The 13929-nt window shown below is 57.0% G+C and overlaps 1 protein-coding gene across 1 annotated transcript in view; it reads right to left on the reverse strand.

Annotated features, from left to right (window-relative positions):
- Window positions 1-659: 659 nt before the first annotated feature.
- The window catches only part of TAF15 (TATA-box binding protein associated factor 15), a 33025-nt gene continuing 19755 nt past the window's right edge, over window positions 660-13929 (reverse strand). The window contains exons 8-16 of the mRNA XM_038759066.1: window positions 9591-9625; window positions 8831-8863; window positions 7852-7961; window positions 7597-7726; window positions 6225-6320; window positions 3222-3306; window positions 3041-3129; window positions 2561-2948; window positions 660-1036 (exon numbers count right to left, since the gene is read on the reverse strand). Of these exons, the coding sequence (XP_038614994.1) occupies window positions 997-1036; window positions 2561-2948; window positions 3041-3129; window positions 3222-3306; window positions 6225-6320; window positions 7597-7726; window positions 7852-7961; window positions 8831-8863; window positions 9591-9625 (1006 nt within the window). The 3' untranslated portion in view covers window positions 660-996. The remainder of the gene's footprint in view (window positions 1037-2560; window positions 2949-3040; window positions 3130-3221; window positions 3307-6224; window positions 6321-7596; window positions 7727-7851; window positions 7962-8830; window positions 8864-9590; window positions 9626-13929) is intronic.

Here is a 13929-nt window from a genome sequence, read left to right on the forward strand (position 1 = left end):
ATTGAGAAGCAGCACGGAGCGCGGTTCCTGGGAGCTAGAAGATTCCCGGTCCCGCCACTTCCCTGCTGCATGACCTTGGGCGAGTCACTCTGCCTCTCTGTGCCTCCATTACCTTGTCTGTAGAATGGGAATTAAGACCGTGAGCCCCACGTGGGACTCACTCACTCGCCTGTTCCCACCCCAACGCTTAGTACATCGGTGGAAAGAGCCCGGGCTTTGGAGTCAGAGGTCATGGGTTCAAATCACTTGTCAGCTGGGTGACTTTGCACAAGTCACTTCACTTCTCTGGGCCTCGGTTCCCTCATCTGTAAAACGGGGAGGAAGAAAGAGCCCGGGCTTTGGAGTCAGAGGTCACGGGTTCAAATCACTTGTCAGCTGGGTGACTTTGAGCAAGTCACTTCACTTCTCTGTGCCTCGGTTCCCTCATCTGGAAAACGGGGATGAAGACTGTGAGCCCCCCGTGGGACAACCCGATCACCTTGTAACCTCCCCGGCGCTTAGAACAGTGCTTTGCACATAGTAAGTGCTTAATAAATGCCACCAGTAAGCACATAAATGCCAAAGTTACTAGTCATCTTTTCCCCCTTTCTTGGGGGTCTGAGTCTCCTGCCGCCGGCAGCTAGAAGAGTCCGGCCGGGACGAACCACGCTCCAGCCCGATTCCACAAATAAAACAGGCAGCCTTTATTGCAGTATTACAAAACACTTTCCATTTTGGCAATATTTTACAACGCACTCGGCTTCTCGGGGGAGGCGGGGAGGGGAGAAGGGGGCCGTGGGGGAGGAGGAGGAGGGAGACGGATGGAAATTTAAAAGGGGGAAATCTCAGTGGATGCTGCTAAAAGAAAAGAACCGCCCCTTCCCGCCCACCAAAATGAAAATCCGAAGGTCACGTAAATCCCACTACCCGAGGAGGCCGCGAGGAAAGCAGCAGGCGGAAACTCTGGTGATTTCACTGTCGGGAAGGTCACAGTCTGAGGGGCGTTCACAGTGGGCTTCAATAAGGCCGGTTGCGTTGATCGTTTCTGTAGTCGTTCCTGGGAGGGAAGAACTGAGGTACTGAGGCCTGCTCTTCTTGGAGGCCTCCCTGGAGGGGAGACCGCCCTTCCGGGAGAACGTCACCTCACGCGGGCTGAAACCAGGGGGACGCGGCTCTGTGTTTCGCGGTGCTTAGCGCGGAGCTAAAACCCTCCGCTAGATAGAGATATATATATATATATATATATATATATATAGCCAACTTGTACTTCCCAAGCGCTTAGTACAGTGCTCTGCACACAGTAAGCGCTCAATAAATACGATTGATTGATTGATATATGTTATACCTGTATATATGTATATACCTGCATATACATATGTACGTATTTATTACTCTATTTTACTTGTGCATATCTATTCTATTTCGTTAATATGTTTTGTTTCATTCTCTGTCTCCCCCTTCTAGACTGTGAGCCCGCTGTTGGGTAGGGACCGTCTCTAGATGTTGCCGAATTGGACTTCCCAAGCGCTTAGTACAGTGCTCTGCACACAGTAAGCGCTCAATAAATACGATTGATTGATTGATTGATAAGGTTTCTGGGTGACTCAGAGGGGCAGGAGGTTGGCCCCTGGGGGTGCCGAGCGGTCTGGTGGCTAGGAGTCAGAAGGACCTGGGTTCTAATCCCGGCTCCTGCCACTCGTCTGCCGTGTGACCTCGGGCAAATCCCTTCGTTTCTCCGGGCCTGACTTACCTCGCCGGTAAAATGGGGGTGAAGACCGTGAGCCACGCATGGGACAGGGACTGTATCTAATCCGATTTGCGGGTCTCCATCCCAGCGCTTAGTACAGTGCCTGGCCCTGGTTAACTCTGGTTAAAGCCTGTCGCTCCGGGCCCTCTCCCCCGACCCACGGTCCTTGTCGGGGGGCTCGCTGGCACGTAAGCGGAACGAGTCCCGCCCCGTCTCCTCCGCGGGCTCCGGTGACCCGGCCCTCACGGCCGCCGTCGGTTCTCCCGCCACCTGGTCACCTTTCCGGACCTCCTCGTCGCCTTCCCCGATGCCTGGAATTTCCTCTCGCTTCGCCTCGGGAAGAAGGCTGCTCTCCCCCTCTTCCAAGCCCTCTTATAGCCACACCTCTTCCCGGAGGCCTTCCCTGAGTGACCTCAACTCCCCTCCCCATATCCCCCAACTGCCCTCCTCACTCACTACGTAACCGAGCCCCCCGCCCCATCCCCTTAATCACCACAGGGCTGTGAGCTCACCGAGGGCAGAAATGTTTCTGTTGTTATATGGTACCCTCCCCACGTGCTTAGTACAGTGCCTGGAACACGCTGAGCGCTCAATAAGTACGGTTTAATAAAAGTGCTCGCGTTCACATCTTCGGCACTCCAGCACGAACTCACTGGCCCGTCTTCCTACCTGCAAATCGCTTTAGTGCCCGTCTCCTCCTCTAGCAAGGAGTTTTCTTGAGGGCGGGGACCGGCCTACTAACTGGACGTCCTCTCCCGAGCCTCTAGCTCCCCGCTCCGCAACCAAGAGGGCTTCCACCTCGAGTGACCGGCCGGCCTCCGGAGCCCCACTCACCGTCCTCCCATTTTGCCGCCGTAGCCGCCCCCTCGGTCTCCGCCGTAGCCGCCGCCTCGGTCTCCGCCGTAGCCGCCGCCTCGGTCTCCCCCGTAGCCGCTGTTCCTGTCTCCGCCGTAGCCGCTGTTCCGATCTCCCCCGTAGCCGCTGTTCCGGTCTCCGCCGTAGCCGCCCCCTCGGTCTCCGCCGTAGCCGCTGTTCCGGTCTCCGCCGTAGCCTCCGCCTCGGTCGCCCCCGTACCCTCCGGATCGGTCTCCGCCGTACCCGCCGCCGCCGCCGCCGCCGCCGCGGTCTCCGCCGTACCCGCCGCGGTCTCCGCCGTACCCGCCGCCTCGGCCTCCGCGGCCTCGGTACCCCCTCTCCCCACCGTAGCCTCTTCCCCGGAAGTCTGCCGGGAGGGAAGACAAACCGGTGAGCGGCCCGGGAGCCAGCCCCGCCCCCCCCGCGGCCCGGCCCCCCCCGGCCGGCCAGCCGACCCACCTCCTCCTGGGGGCCGGGAGTCCTCCGGCCGGGGTTCGTTGCACTGGTTGCAGGAATTCCGCCGAGCGAAGTTCATGTTCCCACAGGACCTGGGGCGGGAGGAGACGGCGGGTCCCTGGGCCGGGCCTCGACGGCGCCGCTCCGGCCCCGGCCCCCCGGCCCCCGGAGAAGCGCTACTTACGGATTTGGACAAACCCAGTCGCCGTTTTTGGGGTCCCCGCCTCTCCCCTGGTAGCCTCCTCGGCCTCGGTAGCCTCCCCGTGAGCCTGGGAGGAGGGGGAGAAGGGGCCAATGATCCTCGGGCCCCTCCCTCGCCGCCCCCCGGGTCGTGGAGGCCTGACCCACGGCCTCCAGATGCGGATACGTATATAATAATAATGATAGCATTTATTAAGCACTTACTATGTGCTAAGCGCTGGGAAGGTTACAAACTGATCACGTTGTCCCACGGGGGGCTCACAGTTTTAATCCCCATTTTGCAGATGAGGTAACTGAGGCCCAGAGAAGTGAAGTGACTAGCCCAAAGTCACTCAGCTGACAATTGGCGGAGCCGGGATTTGAACCCATGACCTCTGACTCCAAAGTCCGGGCTCTTTCCACTGAGCCACGCTGCTTCTCTATGTATATATATGTATACATACTTGTATATATGTATGTACATATTTATTACTCTATTTTACTTGTACATATTTATTCTATTTATTTTATTTTGTTAGTATGTTTGGTTTTGTTGTCTGTCTCCCCCTTCTAGACTGTGAGCCTGCCGTTGGGTAGGGACCGGCTCTATCTGTTGCCAACTTGGATTTCCCAAGCGCTTAGTACTGTGCTCTGCACACAGTAAGCGCTCAATAAATACGATTGAATGGAATGAATGAATGAATGTGGATCCGAGGGGAGCGGCGCCACCCGGAGGCTGCTCCGTGTGCTGCCCACTTCCATCCATTCATTCATTCAATTGTATTTATTGAGCGCTCACTGTGTGCAGAGCACTGGACTAAGCGCTTGGGAAGTACAAGTCGGCAACATCTAAGCAGCGTGGCTCAGTGGAAAGAGCTGGGGCTTCGGAGTCAGAGGTCAGGGGTTCAAATCCCAGCTCCGCCACGTGTCAGCTGTGTGACTTTGAGCAAGTCACTTCACTTCTTTGGGCCTCAGTTCCCTCATCTGGAAAATGGGGGTGAAGACTGTGAGCCCCCTGTGGGACAACTTGATCACCTTGTATCCTCCCCGGCGCTTAGAACAGTGCTTTGCACATAGTAAGCGCTTAATAAATGCCATCAAAAAAAAAAAAAAGCAGCGTGGCTCAGTGGAAAGAGCCCGGGCTTTGGAGTCAGAGGTCATGGGTTCAATTCCCAGCTCTGCCAATTGTCAGCTGTGTGACTTTGGGCAAGTCACTTCACTTCTCCAGGCCTCAGTTCCCTCATCTGTAAAATGGGGATCAAGACTGCGAGCCCCCTGTGGGACAACCTGATCACCTTGTAACCTCCTCAGCGCTTAGAACAGTGCTTTGCACATAGTAAGTGCATAATAAATGCCATCATCATTATTATTATCATCTAGAGACGCTCCCTACCCAACAACGGGCTCACAGTCTACAAGGGGGAGACGGACCATAAAACAAAACACGTGGACGGGTGTCAAGCCATCAGAATAAATAGAAATGGATGCACATCATTAACAAAATAAAGAGAATAGTAAATATGGACAAGTAAAATAAATAGAGTAATAAATCTGTACAGACATATATACAGGGGCTGTGGGGAGGGGAAGGAGGTAGGGCATCAGTGGAGGGCGGCCCTCCCCGCCCTGTTTAGCTCCCACCCCCGGCCCCCTGCCCCCCATTGCGGCCTTGGGGTGAGGGGGAGAGACCCCACCTGGCTCCCGGCCTGCTCGGGAACATCCAAACGCTTTGGGAAAACCCTTCCCAAGGAGCCTGGAAACCCTCCCCAGGACACCCCCCGCCCACATTCCCCTCCCTGTGGGACTATAAGGGGGAATTTTCAACACTTCTAGACTGTGAGCCCACTGTTGGGTAGGGACCGTCTCTATATGTTGCCAACTTGTACTTCCCAAGCGCTTAGTACAGTGCTCTGCACACAGTAAGCGCTCAATAAATACGATTGAATGAATGAATGAACACTTGCTAGTCACCCCACCCTCAGCCCCACAGTGCACATCTGTCTTTTATTTCTACTGATGCCTGCCTTCCCCTGAGAGAAGCAGCGTGGCTCAGTGGAAAGAGCCCGGGCTTGGGAGTCAGAGGTCATGGGTTCAAATCCCGGCTCCGCCAACTGTCAGCTGGGTGACTTTGGGCAAGTCACTTCACTTCTCTGGGCCTCAGTTACCTCATCTGGAAAATGGGGATTAAAACTGTGAGCCCCCCTGTGGGACAACCTGATAATAAATAATGACGGCATTTATTAAGCGCTATGTGCCAAGCACTGTTCTAAGCACTGGGTGGGGGGATACAAGGTGATCAGGCTGTCCCACGTGGGGATTTCCAAGAGCCCAAGAGACCCAAGCACAGAGGCCACGAACCCAAGGAGCTCCCGATCCCCAAAGGCCAGACCCTCAGGGCCCCAGGGGCCCAAAGACCCTAGCCCCCCAAAGACCCAGGAGCCCTAAGAGCCCCAAGACCCCAGAGCCAAGAACCAAAAGTTCCCAGGAGCCTCACAGACAGAGAGAGGCCCCCATAGACAGTGCTGTCCCTGGAGCCTGGGGCCAGCCTACTGGCCTTAATAATAATAATAATACTAATGATAGCATTATTAAGCGCTTACTATGTGCAAAGCACTGTTCTAAGCGCTGGGGAGGTTACAAGTTGATCAGGTTGTCCCACGGGGGGCTCCCAGTCTTCAACCCCTTTTGACAGATGAGGGAACTGAGGCCCAGAGACGTGAAGTGACTTGCCCAAAGTCACCCAGCTGACAAGTGGCGGGGTCGGGATTTGAACCCATGACCTGTGACTCCAAAGCCCGGGCTCTTTCCACTGAGCCACGCTGCCTTCGCTATTACAGGCTGCCTGCAGTTGAAGGTGGGGGAAAACTTCCCCTACTTTCAGGGCATGATCCCGAGAGCAGCCCTCAGCCCCTGGGAAGTCAATGGTGGGGGGAGAGGGGAGTGGGGAAAACCAGGAACCGCCTTCAGGACCTCCGGGATTGGGGCCGGGTGGTCCCTGCCCACTCACCTCTCCGGCCCCCTCCTCCGCTCCCGCCACCTCTCATGAATTCGGGCCGCCGGGTGGCGAAGGACACTTTGATGACGTTGCCATTAAACTGTTTCCCTGGGGGAAGAGGACACGTTTTAGAGGGGGAGCTTTCCGAAAGGGGAGGGCCGCGTGGAAAACCGCCGCCCGGGGAATCCGTCCGGAAGGCCCGGGGAGCGAGCACGGCCAGCTCCCGAGGGGGTTTGTGGTCCCCATCCGGACACAAACAGCCCACCCGCTTCTGACCTCGAATGGCTTACGGAGCTGAACTCATTCAGTTTGGCAAGCATGGGAGTCGGGTGGCCGAGGGAGTTAGTCTCCCGTTCTATGGACGGGGAAACTGAGGCCCCGAGAAAGGAAACAAGGCATCACGGGGGCAATCTGCGAGTCAGTGGGAAAGATTCCGGGGGGGCGAATCGATTCATCCAGCAATCCACAATGGGATATCGGAGAGAGGGTCAGGGACGGAGGGGGGAGAGTCAGGGGTGTTGGATGCTCTGGACTGGGTCACCGGGGGAGGCGGGGGTGTGGGATGGTCCTGGCCAGGCCACTTGCGGAGTGCTTCCCCAAACTTGTACTTCCCAAGCGCTTAGTACAGTGCTCTGCACACAGTAAGCGCTTAATAAATACGATTGATTGAATCGGGGATGGAGGGGGAGAGTCGGTGGGGGGGGGGACGGCCCACACTGGGTCACTGTAGGGGGATAGTCAGGGAGGAAGAGGGGGAAGAGTCGGGACGTTGGATGGTCTGTGATGGTCACTGGAGCCAGGAGTGTGGGTTAGTCTTTACCGGGTCACTGGGGAGAGTAAGGGATGGAGAGGAGAGAGTCAGGAGTGTTGGATGCTCCGTGCTGGGTCACTGGGGAAAGAGTAGGGATGGAGAGGGGAGAGTCAGTGGTGTTGAATGGTGACCCATGATGGGTCCCTGGGGGAATTGAGGGCCGGAGAGGGGAGTCAGGGGTGTTGGATGGCCCGGGCCGGGTCCCTGAGGGAGGCTCAGAGCTGTGGAGAGAGCACGGGCCTGCTCATCGGGAGGACCTGAATTTTAATCCTGGCTCTCTGGGGTGACCTTGGCCAAGTCACTTCACTGGGCCTCAGTGACCTCATCTGTAAAATGTGGGTCTGTACCGGCGGAGAGTCGGGGGTACGGGACGGTCCGTCCCAGGTTGCCCAGGGGAGAGTCAGGGACTTAAATACGCAGAAGAGTACAACAGCAGATCCTTCAGACTAGCTAAGGGTCAGAATGGACTCCCATTCCATCTTCCCGGATCAAAGGGGTCCATTTCCCGGGAGAGATCGGAGGCGGCGCCGCGCCCGCCCCCAGCGCGGCCACCCGGGCCCCCGCCGCCCGTACCGTCGAACCAGTCGATCGCCGCCTTGGCGGAAGGAGGGTCGTCGAAAGAGACCGTCGCCTCCCCTTTGGGTTTGCCGGTGTCCTTGTCAGTGTAGAGGTTGATCATCAGTTTGCCCGTCTTCTTGTTTGTCTGTGGCGGAGACAGAGAGGTTCCCCTTAGCTCTCAGCCCTCACCTGGATCCCGGAGCCCCGAGCGGGTGGGAGCGGGTCGACCCCCAAAATGCCGGTACCGGGCCCGCGGCCGCCGCACCTCACCTTGATGATGCCAATCTGCTTGAAGAAGTCGCCCACTTGATCGGTGGACACATCATCGCCCAGACCTTGCACGAAGATGGTGTTGTTGTCGGAGTTGTCCGACTCTGAGTCTGGGAGGGGAAGAGGCGGACGACGGTCAGGGTTCGGGAGGCGGGGAGCGCGGGGGCCGGGCTGCCGGGCGGGGGGCCCGCGGGGGGCCTGGGATGCAGCTGCTCGTTTACAGACGAGGCCCAGAGAAGTGAAGTGACTTGCCTAAGGTCACCCAGCAGACAAGTGGCGGAGGTGGGATTAGAACCCAGGTCCTTCTGACTCCCAGGCGCTGGTTTTTCCCAAGTGACAACTAGAGTACGGTGCACACAATGGAGCCTCGGTACTTCTGAACCGACTGATCCCACAAGCCCAGGGGAGAGTTAGGGGTGGATTTGCAGATGGCACGCCTTTGCCCGCTGCCCTCTTCTTTCCGCCTGCCAGTCGGACGGTAACCTGGGGGTGGTGACGGTCCTAAGGAGGAACTCCAGGGGAACCTGGAAAGCAAGCGTGGCCTAGTGGAGACAGCACGGGCCCGCTCATCGGGAGGACCTGACTTTTAATCCTGGCTCTCTGGGGTGACCTGGGCCGAGTCACTTCACCGGGCCTCAGTGACCTCATCTGTAAAATGGGGAATAAGGCTGGGAGCCCCATGCGGGACGCGGACTGTGTCCAACCTGATTAACTTATATCTGCCCCAGCGCTTAGTACAGAGGCTGGTACAGTGCTTAATAGATTCCATTAAAAAAAAAAAAGGGGCGGGGGGACGGTCCTCTCAGAGAAGAGAGAACAGTGGAGTGGGGGTCGGTGGTTCTCCCAAAATCCCACCTAATTTTTCCCATTCCCTCCATGCCAAGCTCCCCCGACCCCCGCCGTCCCAAACACACACTCACTCACTCTCTCTCTATTCCCTCCATCCCCCCCTTGTTCTTATTAACTCCACATAGCTTACCGGCATCTGCTTTTGGTCCGTAATCCCGGTGCCCTAGGCGGGGGGGAAAAAAAAATACACCGCAGCTATTAAAGGCCACCCGTTTGCAAGGAGATTTAAAAACATCAAAATCCCTCCCCGAAAAAAGATAACAGAAAAACAAATACAAATCAAAACGGCCCCACCAAAAGAAGAAGAAGAAGAAGAAAAAAAAAAAAAGACCAGGAAAATTCAACAACGTCTCTACGACTTAAGAGGTGAGCCGTCACAAATCTAGAGAGCGTAATATTTGGGTTGAGAGCGATTTTTCTTTTGGTGACGGGTTTCGGCTACGGCCATCTGAGTCGGAAGTCAGCAGTTCCTTAAAGTTGGCCCAGAGAGCCCCTGGCGTGCTGGTCTGCACTGGTCTGGGTTTTGTCTCCGCGACCGCGCTGGCCCTTCTCCTGTCTACGACTGCGTCCGGGCAAATTCCCGGTGGAAGGCACCACGGGTCACTGTAGATCCTTTTATGCAGTGTCACAAAAGTAGAAATCCACTGACCTGACCAGAGATCAACATTTGCCTTCTTTTTTTTTCTAAAAATCCCCTTTCTTTCTCGCTCTTTTTGAGGGGGACGGGGAGGGGTGAGGTATAGAAGGGAGGGTTTGTTCGAAAGCACACGACACACACCGGCCTCGGCAGAAACAGGACCTCGCTCTACACTGCGGCTATCGGATTATCGGTGGCTTTTAGGTTCATACAGCATTTCCACTGAAACATTGTCCGGAGACTCGGCACTTACCACCAAAATTTTTGAAGCCACCGCGGTCACCACCACTGCAGAGGAAAAATTGAAGAAATGATTTCTTCCTTCCGTCTCTATCGGGCTGAGCCCTGGGCTCAAAACTACACGTAGCTGACCTCCCGAGGGGAGAACTTCGGGCCTGGGGGAAGAACCCGGGCCCCTCCGGCCCGGCCAGGGGGGTCGAGTTGGCCGACGGCCCCGAGGGCCCTTTCCGGCCGAGTCCTCTCCCGGGGCGGGGGGACGGGCGGACGCTAGATCTGCCGGAGCCGCTGGGAGCTAAGGGTCTCAAAGTCCCCACCGACTCTGAAAGCGCCCCGAACCCGGGCGGGAGGGGAACGCTCTGGGAGGGCGAGGTCCCAGAGGCGGGCTTCTCCGAGGGGTACGGAGCTTCGCCCGCCTGCTCATCCCCAAGGGAACGGGGCCGCGAGAGCGGGGATCCGCTAAGTAGCAGGAGACGAGGAATTTGGTGGGATGGTGGGAAGAGGCTCCCCCGGAGCGTAAGATCCTGAGGGCAGGGACCGTGTCTTCTAACGCGATCACGCTCCGGCCGGGCGCCGGGTACAGTGCTCTGCAAGCCGGAGGTGCCCGCGACGGACCCTGGTTGGCCGTGACGGCCTGGTTTCCGTCCTCTCCACGGCCCCGGGAGGCTAGGGGAGACCACCACCGTTACTTCCCCTTTCTGGAAGACTGGAGGGGTCGGGCCGCTGGCCGAGAGCCCCGCGGGAAAGCGGGCCCGGGCATCCCGTCTTGACCCTACGTCCCTCCCGCCGGACCCTACTATTAAGACGTACTGGGGGTCCGATTCTGCGGGTGGGGAAAGGGAGGAGGCCTTGTCACCCGGCCGGGGAGTGGACTGGGCTACTTCTCAGAGGGCCCTAAGGCTTGTCCGCTGCCGAGTCTCTGGGGTGACCCACGACGGGGAGTTTACCAACTCGCTCTGGCCGTGGGACACGCTCAAACCCCAGCCTGCTGCCCCCGGCCCGGACTAGCCCCCTCCAAACACCTTGCCCTTTGGATTTGTTTCTGGGCTGGCGGGGCCTGCCCCCGCCTGAAGGCGCAGAAGGGCGGGCCATCGCGCCGGACACCCGGGGCCGAGCATCCCAGGATCGTGTGGGCAGCAGAACCCTTGACCGAAGCCTCCGAGGATTAGGGGAATCCATCCCCCTTCTGTCCAGCCCCACTGAATCGTGCCCGCCCGAAAACCCTCCCGGGCCCAACGGGTGCCGTGTCCCTCAGTCGTATTTATTGAGCGCTTACTGTGTGCAGAGCACTGTACTAAGCACATGGGAGAGTATAATAATAATAATAATAATAATGGCATTTATTAAGCGCTTACTATGTGCAAAGCACTGTTCTAATCACTGGGGATGTTACAAGGTGATCAAGTTGTCCCACGGGGGGCTCACAGCCCTAATCCCCCATTTTCCAGATGAGATAACTGAGGCTCAGAGAAGTGAAGTGACTTGCCCAAAGACACACAGCTGACAGTTGGCGGGGCCGGGATTTGAACCCATGACCTCTGACTCCAAAGCCCGGGTTCTTTCCACTGAGCCACGCTGCTTCTCCCAGGGAATGTGTGTATAACAGAACACACGTTCCCTGCCCACAACGACGGGATTTCCTGCAACGGGACGGGGGCAGCCCAGCCTCGTCTCTACCGGCCCGGGACGGCCGTCCCGTGCCACCCTGTCCCGGGCACAATGGGCTTCAGTCCCCCACGGGCCCCAACGCTTAAGGTGCTGGACATCCCACCCACCCCCGGAATTCCCAGGTCCTTTCTGGGAAAGAGACGACCTCCCGGATCTCTGCTGATGTAACCCACTGGAGGGGCTCCAAGCGGGAATGGGAGAAACCCAGGAAGTCCGGGGGGGAGCAAAGGTGGGAGAATTTTAGCACTGGCCCCTACTGCGCCTCTCCATTTCCTCCGCTCGACCTGGGAACTCCTCCAGGGTAGGGATGGAGGTGTCTAACAATAATAATAATTGTGGTATTTATTAAGCGCTTACTATGGGCCAGGCACTGTGCTAAGTCCTGGGGGGGGGGGGCGGATACGAGCGAATCAAGTTGGACACAGTCCCTATCTACGTGGGGCTCACCGTCTCGCTCCCCATTTTAGAGATGAGGTAACTGAGGCACGGAGAAGTTAAGTGACTTGCCCTGGGCCACGCAGCAGACAAGTTTTACCGTCCCAAGTGCTTCGCTCAGAGCTGGCGCCCGACTAATCACAGTCTTCTAGACTGTGAGCCCACTGTTGGGTAGGGACTGTCTCTCTATGTTGCCAACTTGTACTTCCCAAGCGCTTAGTACAGTGCTCTGCACACAGTAAGCGCTCAATAAATACGATTGATTGATTGACTAATGTCATCGACTGAATGGAGGCCCCGAGGCCTTGAAGCCCGGCCGGGCCTTGTTACTGAGGTGGCCACCGCTCAAGCAGTAGCCTTAACTCCCCCGCCCCCGCCCCCAAAATGAAGCCACTGAGGGTAATATGCAGCATGGCCTAGTGAATAATAATAATACAGATTTATTACTCTATTTATTATACTTGTACATATGTACTACTCTTATTTACTTTGTTAATGATGTGCATATAGCTATAATTCTATTTATTCTGACAGTTTTGACACCTGTCTACGTGTTTTGTTTTGTGGTCCGTCTCCCCCTTCTAATAATAATGATGGCATTTATTAAGCGCTTACTATGTGCAAAGCACTGTTCTAAGCCCTTCTAGACTGTGAGCCCGTTGTTGGGCAGGGACCGTCTCTATATGTTGCCAATTTGTACTTCCCAAGCGCTTAGTACAGTGCTCCGCACACAGTAAGCGCTCAATAAATACGACTGAATGAATCAATAGTGGATGGAGCCCGGGCCTGGGAATCAGAGGACCAGGGTTTTAAATCCCAGCTCTGCCACTTGAGTGCCGTGTGACCGCGGGTAAGTCACTCCACTTCTCCGGGCCTCAGTTACCTCGCCTGTAAAATGGGGATTAAAACCTGAGCCCCGTGTGGGACGTGGACTGTGTCCAACCTGATGAGCTTGGCTCTACCCCGGCGCTTACTAGAGTCCCCGGCATATACTAAGCACCTAAACACCATTTCAAAAAACCCCAAAAAATCTTGCACATGGGTTAAGGAGTCTGGGAGTTCCTCACTGTGGTCTGGGAACGTGTCTACCAACTCTGCTCTATTGCACTCTGCCAAATGTTTATTACAGTGTTCTGCACACCGTGAGCGCTCAATAAAGAGAAGCATCATGTACTAGAGGAAAAAGCCTGGGCCTGTGAGTAGGAGGACCTGGGTTCTAATCCTAGCTCCGCCACTCGTCTGCTTTGGGGCCTTGGGAAAGTCACTTCATCCTCTGGGGCTCGGTTCCCTCATCCGCAAAATAGGGGTGAAGACGGGGAACGCCTTGGGAGACAGGGACTTTATCCAACCTGATTAGCTTGTATCTACCCCAGTGCTTAGTACGGTGATGGGACATAGTAAGCGCTTAATAGATGGCACAGAGTAAGCGCTTGATAGATACCATTAAAAAAACCACATTGACTGGATTGATTGAGGCAGGGCCTTGGCAGGGAGGTGGCTAATTTAACAGTCAAGGTGACAATCTGTTTGGCCAAGTGGCTGGGCCCCTGGCAATCAGCGGCCCGCCGGGGCCACCCCGAGTTGCTCTCCCGTGACCGCAGGGGTGCCGTCTCCTTTCCCTGACAGTTGGGGGGTTGTGGGGGTGGTTAAGCAGACCCCAAATGGCACCCCCCTCGCCACAAGAATCCCCTCCGACCCCATGCTTCCCGGGTCAAGGTCCCGTTAGGCTCCGCGCACTATTCCTCTGGCGGGCTCCCGGTTTCCCCCTGCCTCTCCGCTCCGGGCTGGCGACCCAAAGGCCAAGACCTCGTTTGGGGTTTCAGGGAAACCCGGAACGTGTCGGGAAGGGAAGAGGGGTTTAGATTTTCCTCAGTCGAGCGCAAATCTACTTTTCTCAGCTTCCTAGCCCAACCATCTGAGGCGATCTGTGGTGGGACCGAGACAGCGACGAAGCGGGAGGGGATGGCCAGGATGACGCTGGGCTGGCGTCGGGGTCTTGGGGAGTGCGGGCCGGACCCCAAGGGCCCCGGGGCTCATTTCTGCCCTCCCCGGGGCGGGGGTCACGCTAAGAGCGGTCAGCTGTGGTGTGCGGCGGCGGACTAGGCCGGGCCAAGAGGATGAGGACGAAGAGACACCCGGGGGCCTCGTCTGGGCGGGAGTTCTCCTTCCTACGTCAAGTCGGGCCGGGCCCGCCACCTCAGGTTTCTGGGTCTGTCGAGACAGCTGAGACGGGGTCCCCATGGGGCTGGCAC

The sequence above is a fragment of the Tachyglossus aculeatus genome, chromosome 17, assembly GCF_015852505.1.
Source record: "Tachyglossus aculeatus isolate mTacAcu1 chromosome 17, mTacAcu1.pri, whole genome shotgun sequence".
Classification (NCBI taxonomy): domain Eukaryota; kingdom Metazoa; phylum Chordata; class Mammalia; order Monotremata; family Tachyglossidae; genus Tachyglossus; species Tachyglossus aculeatus.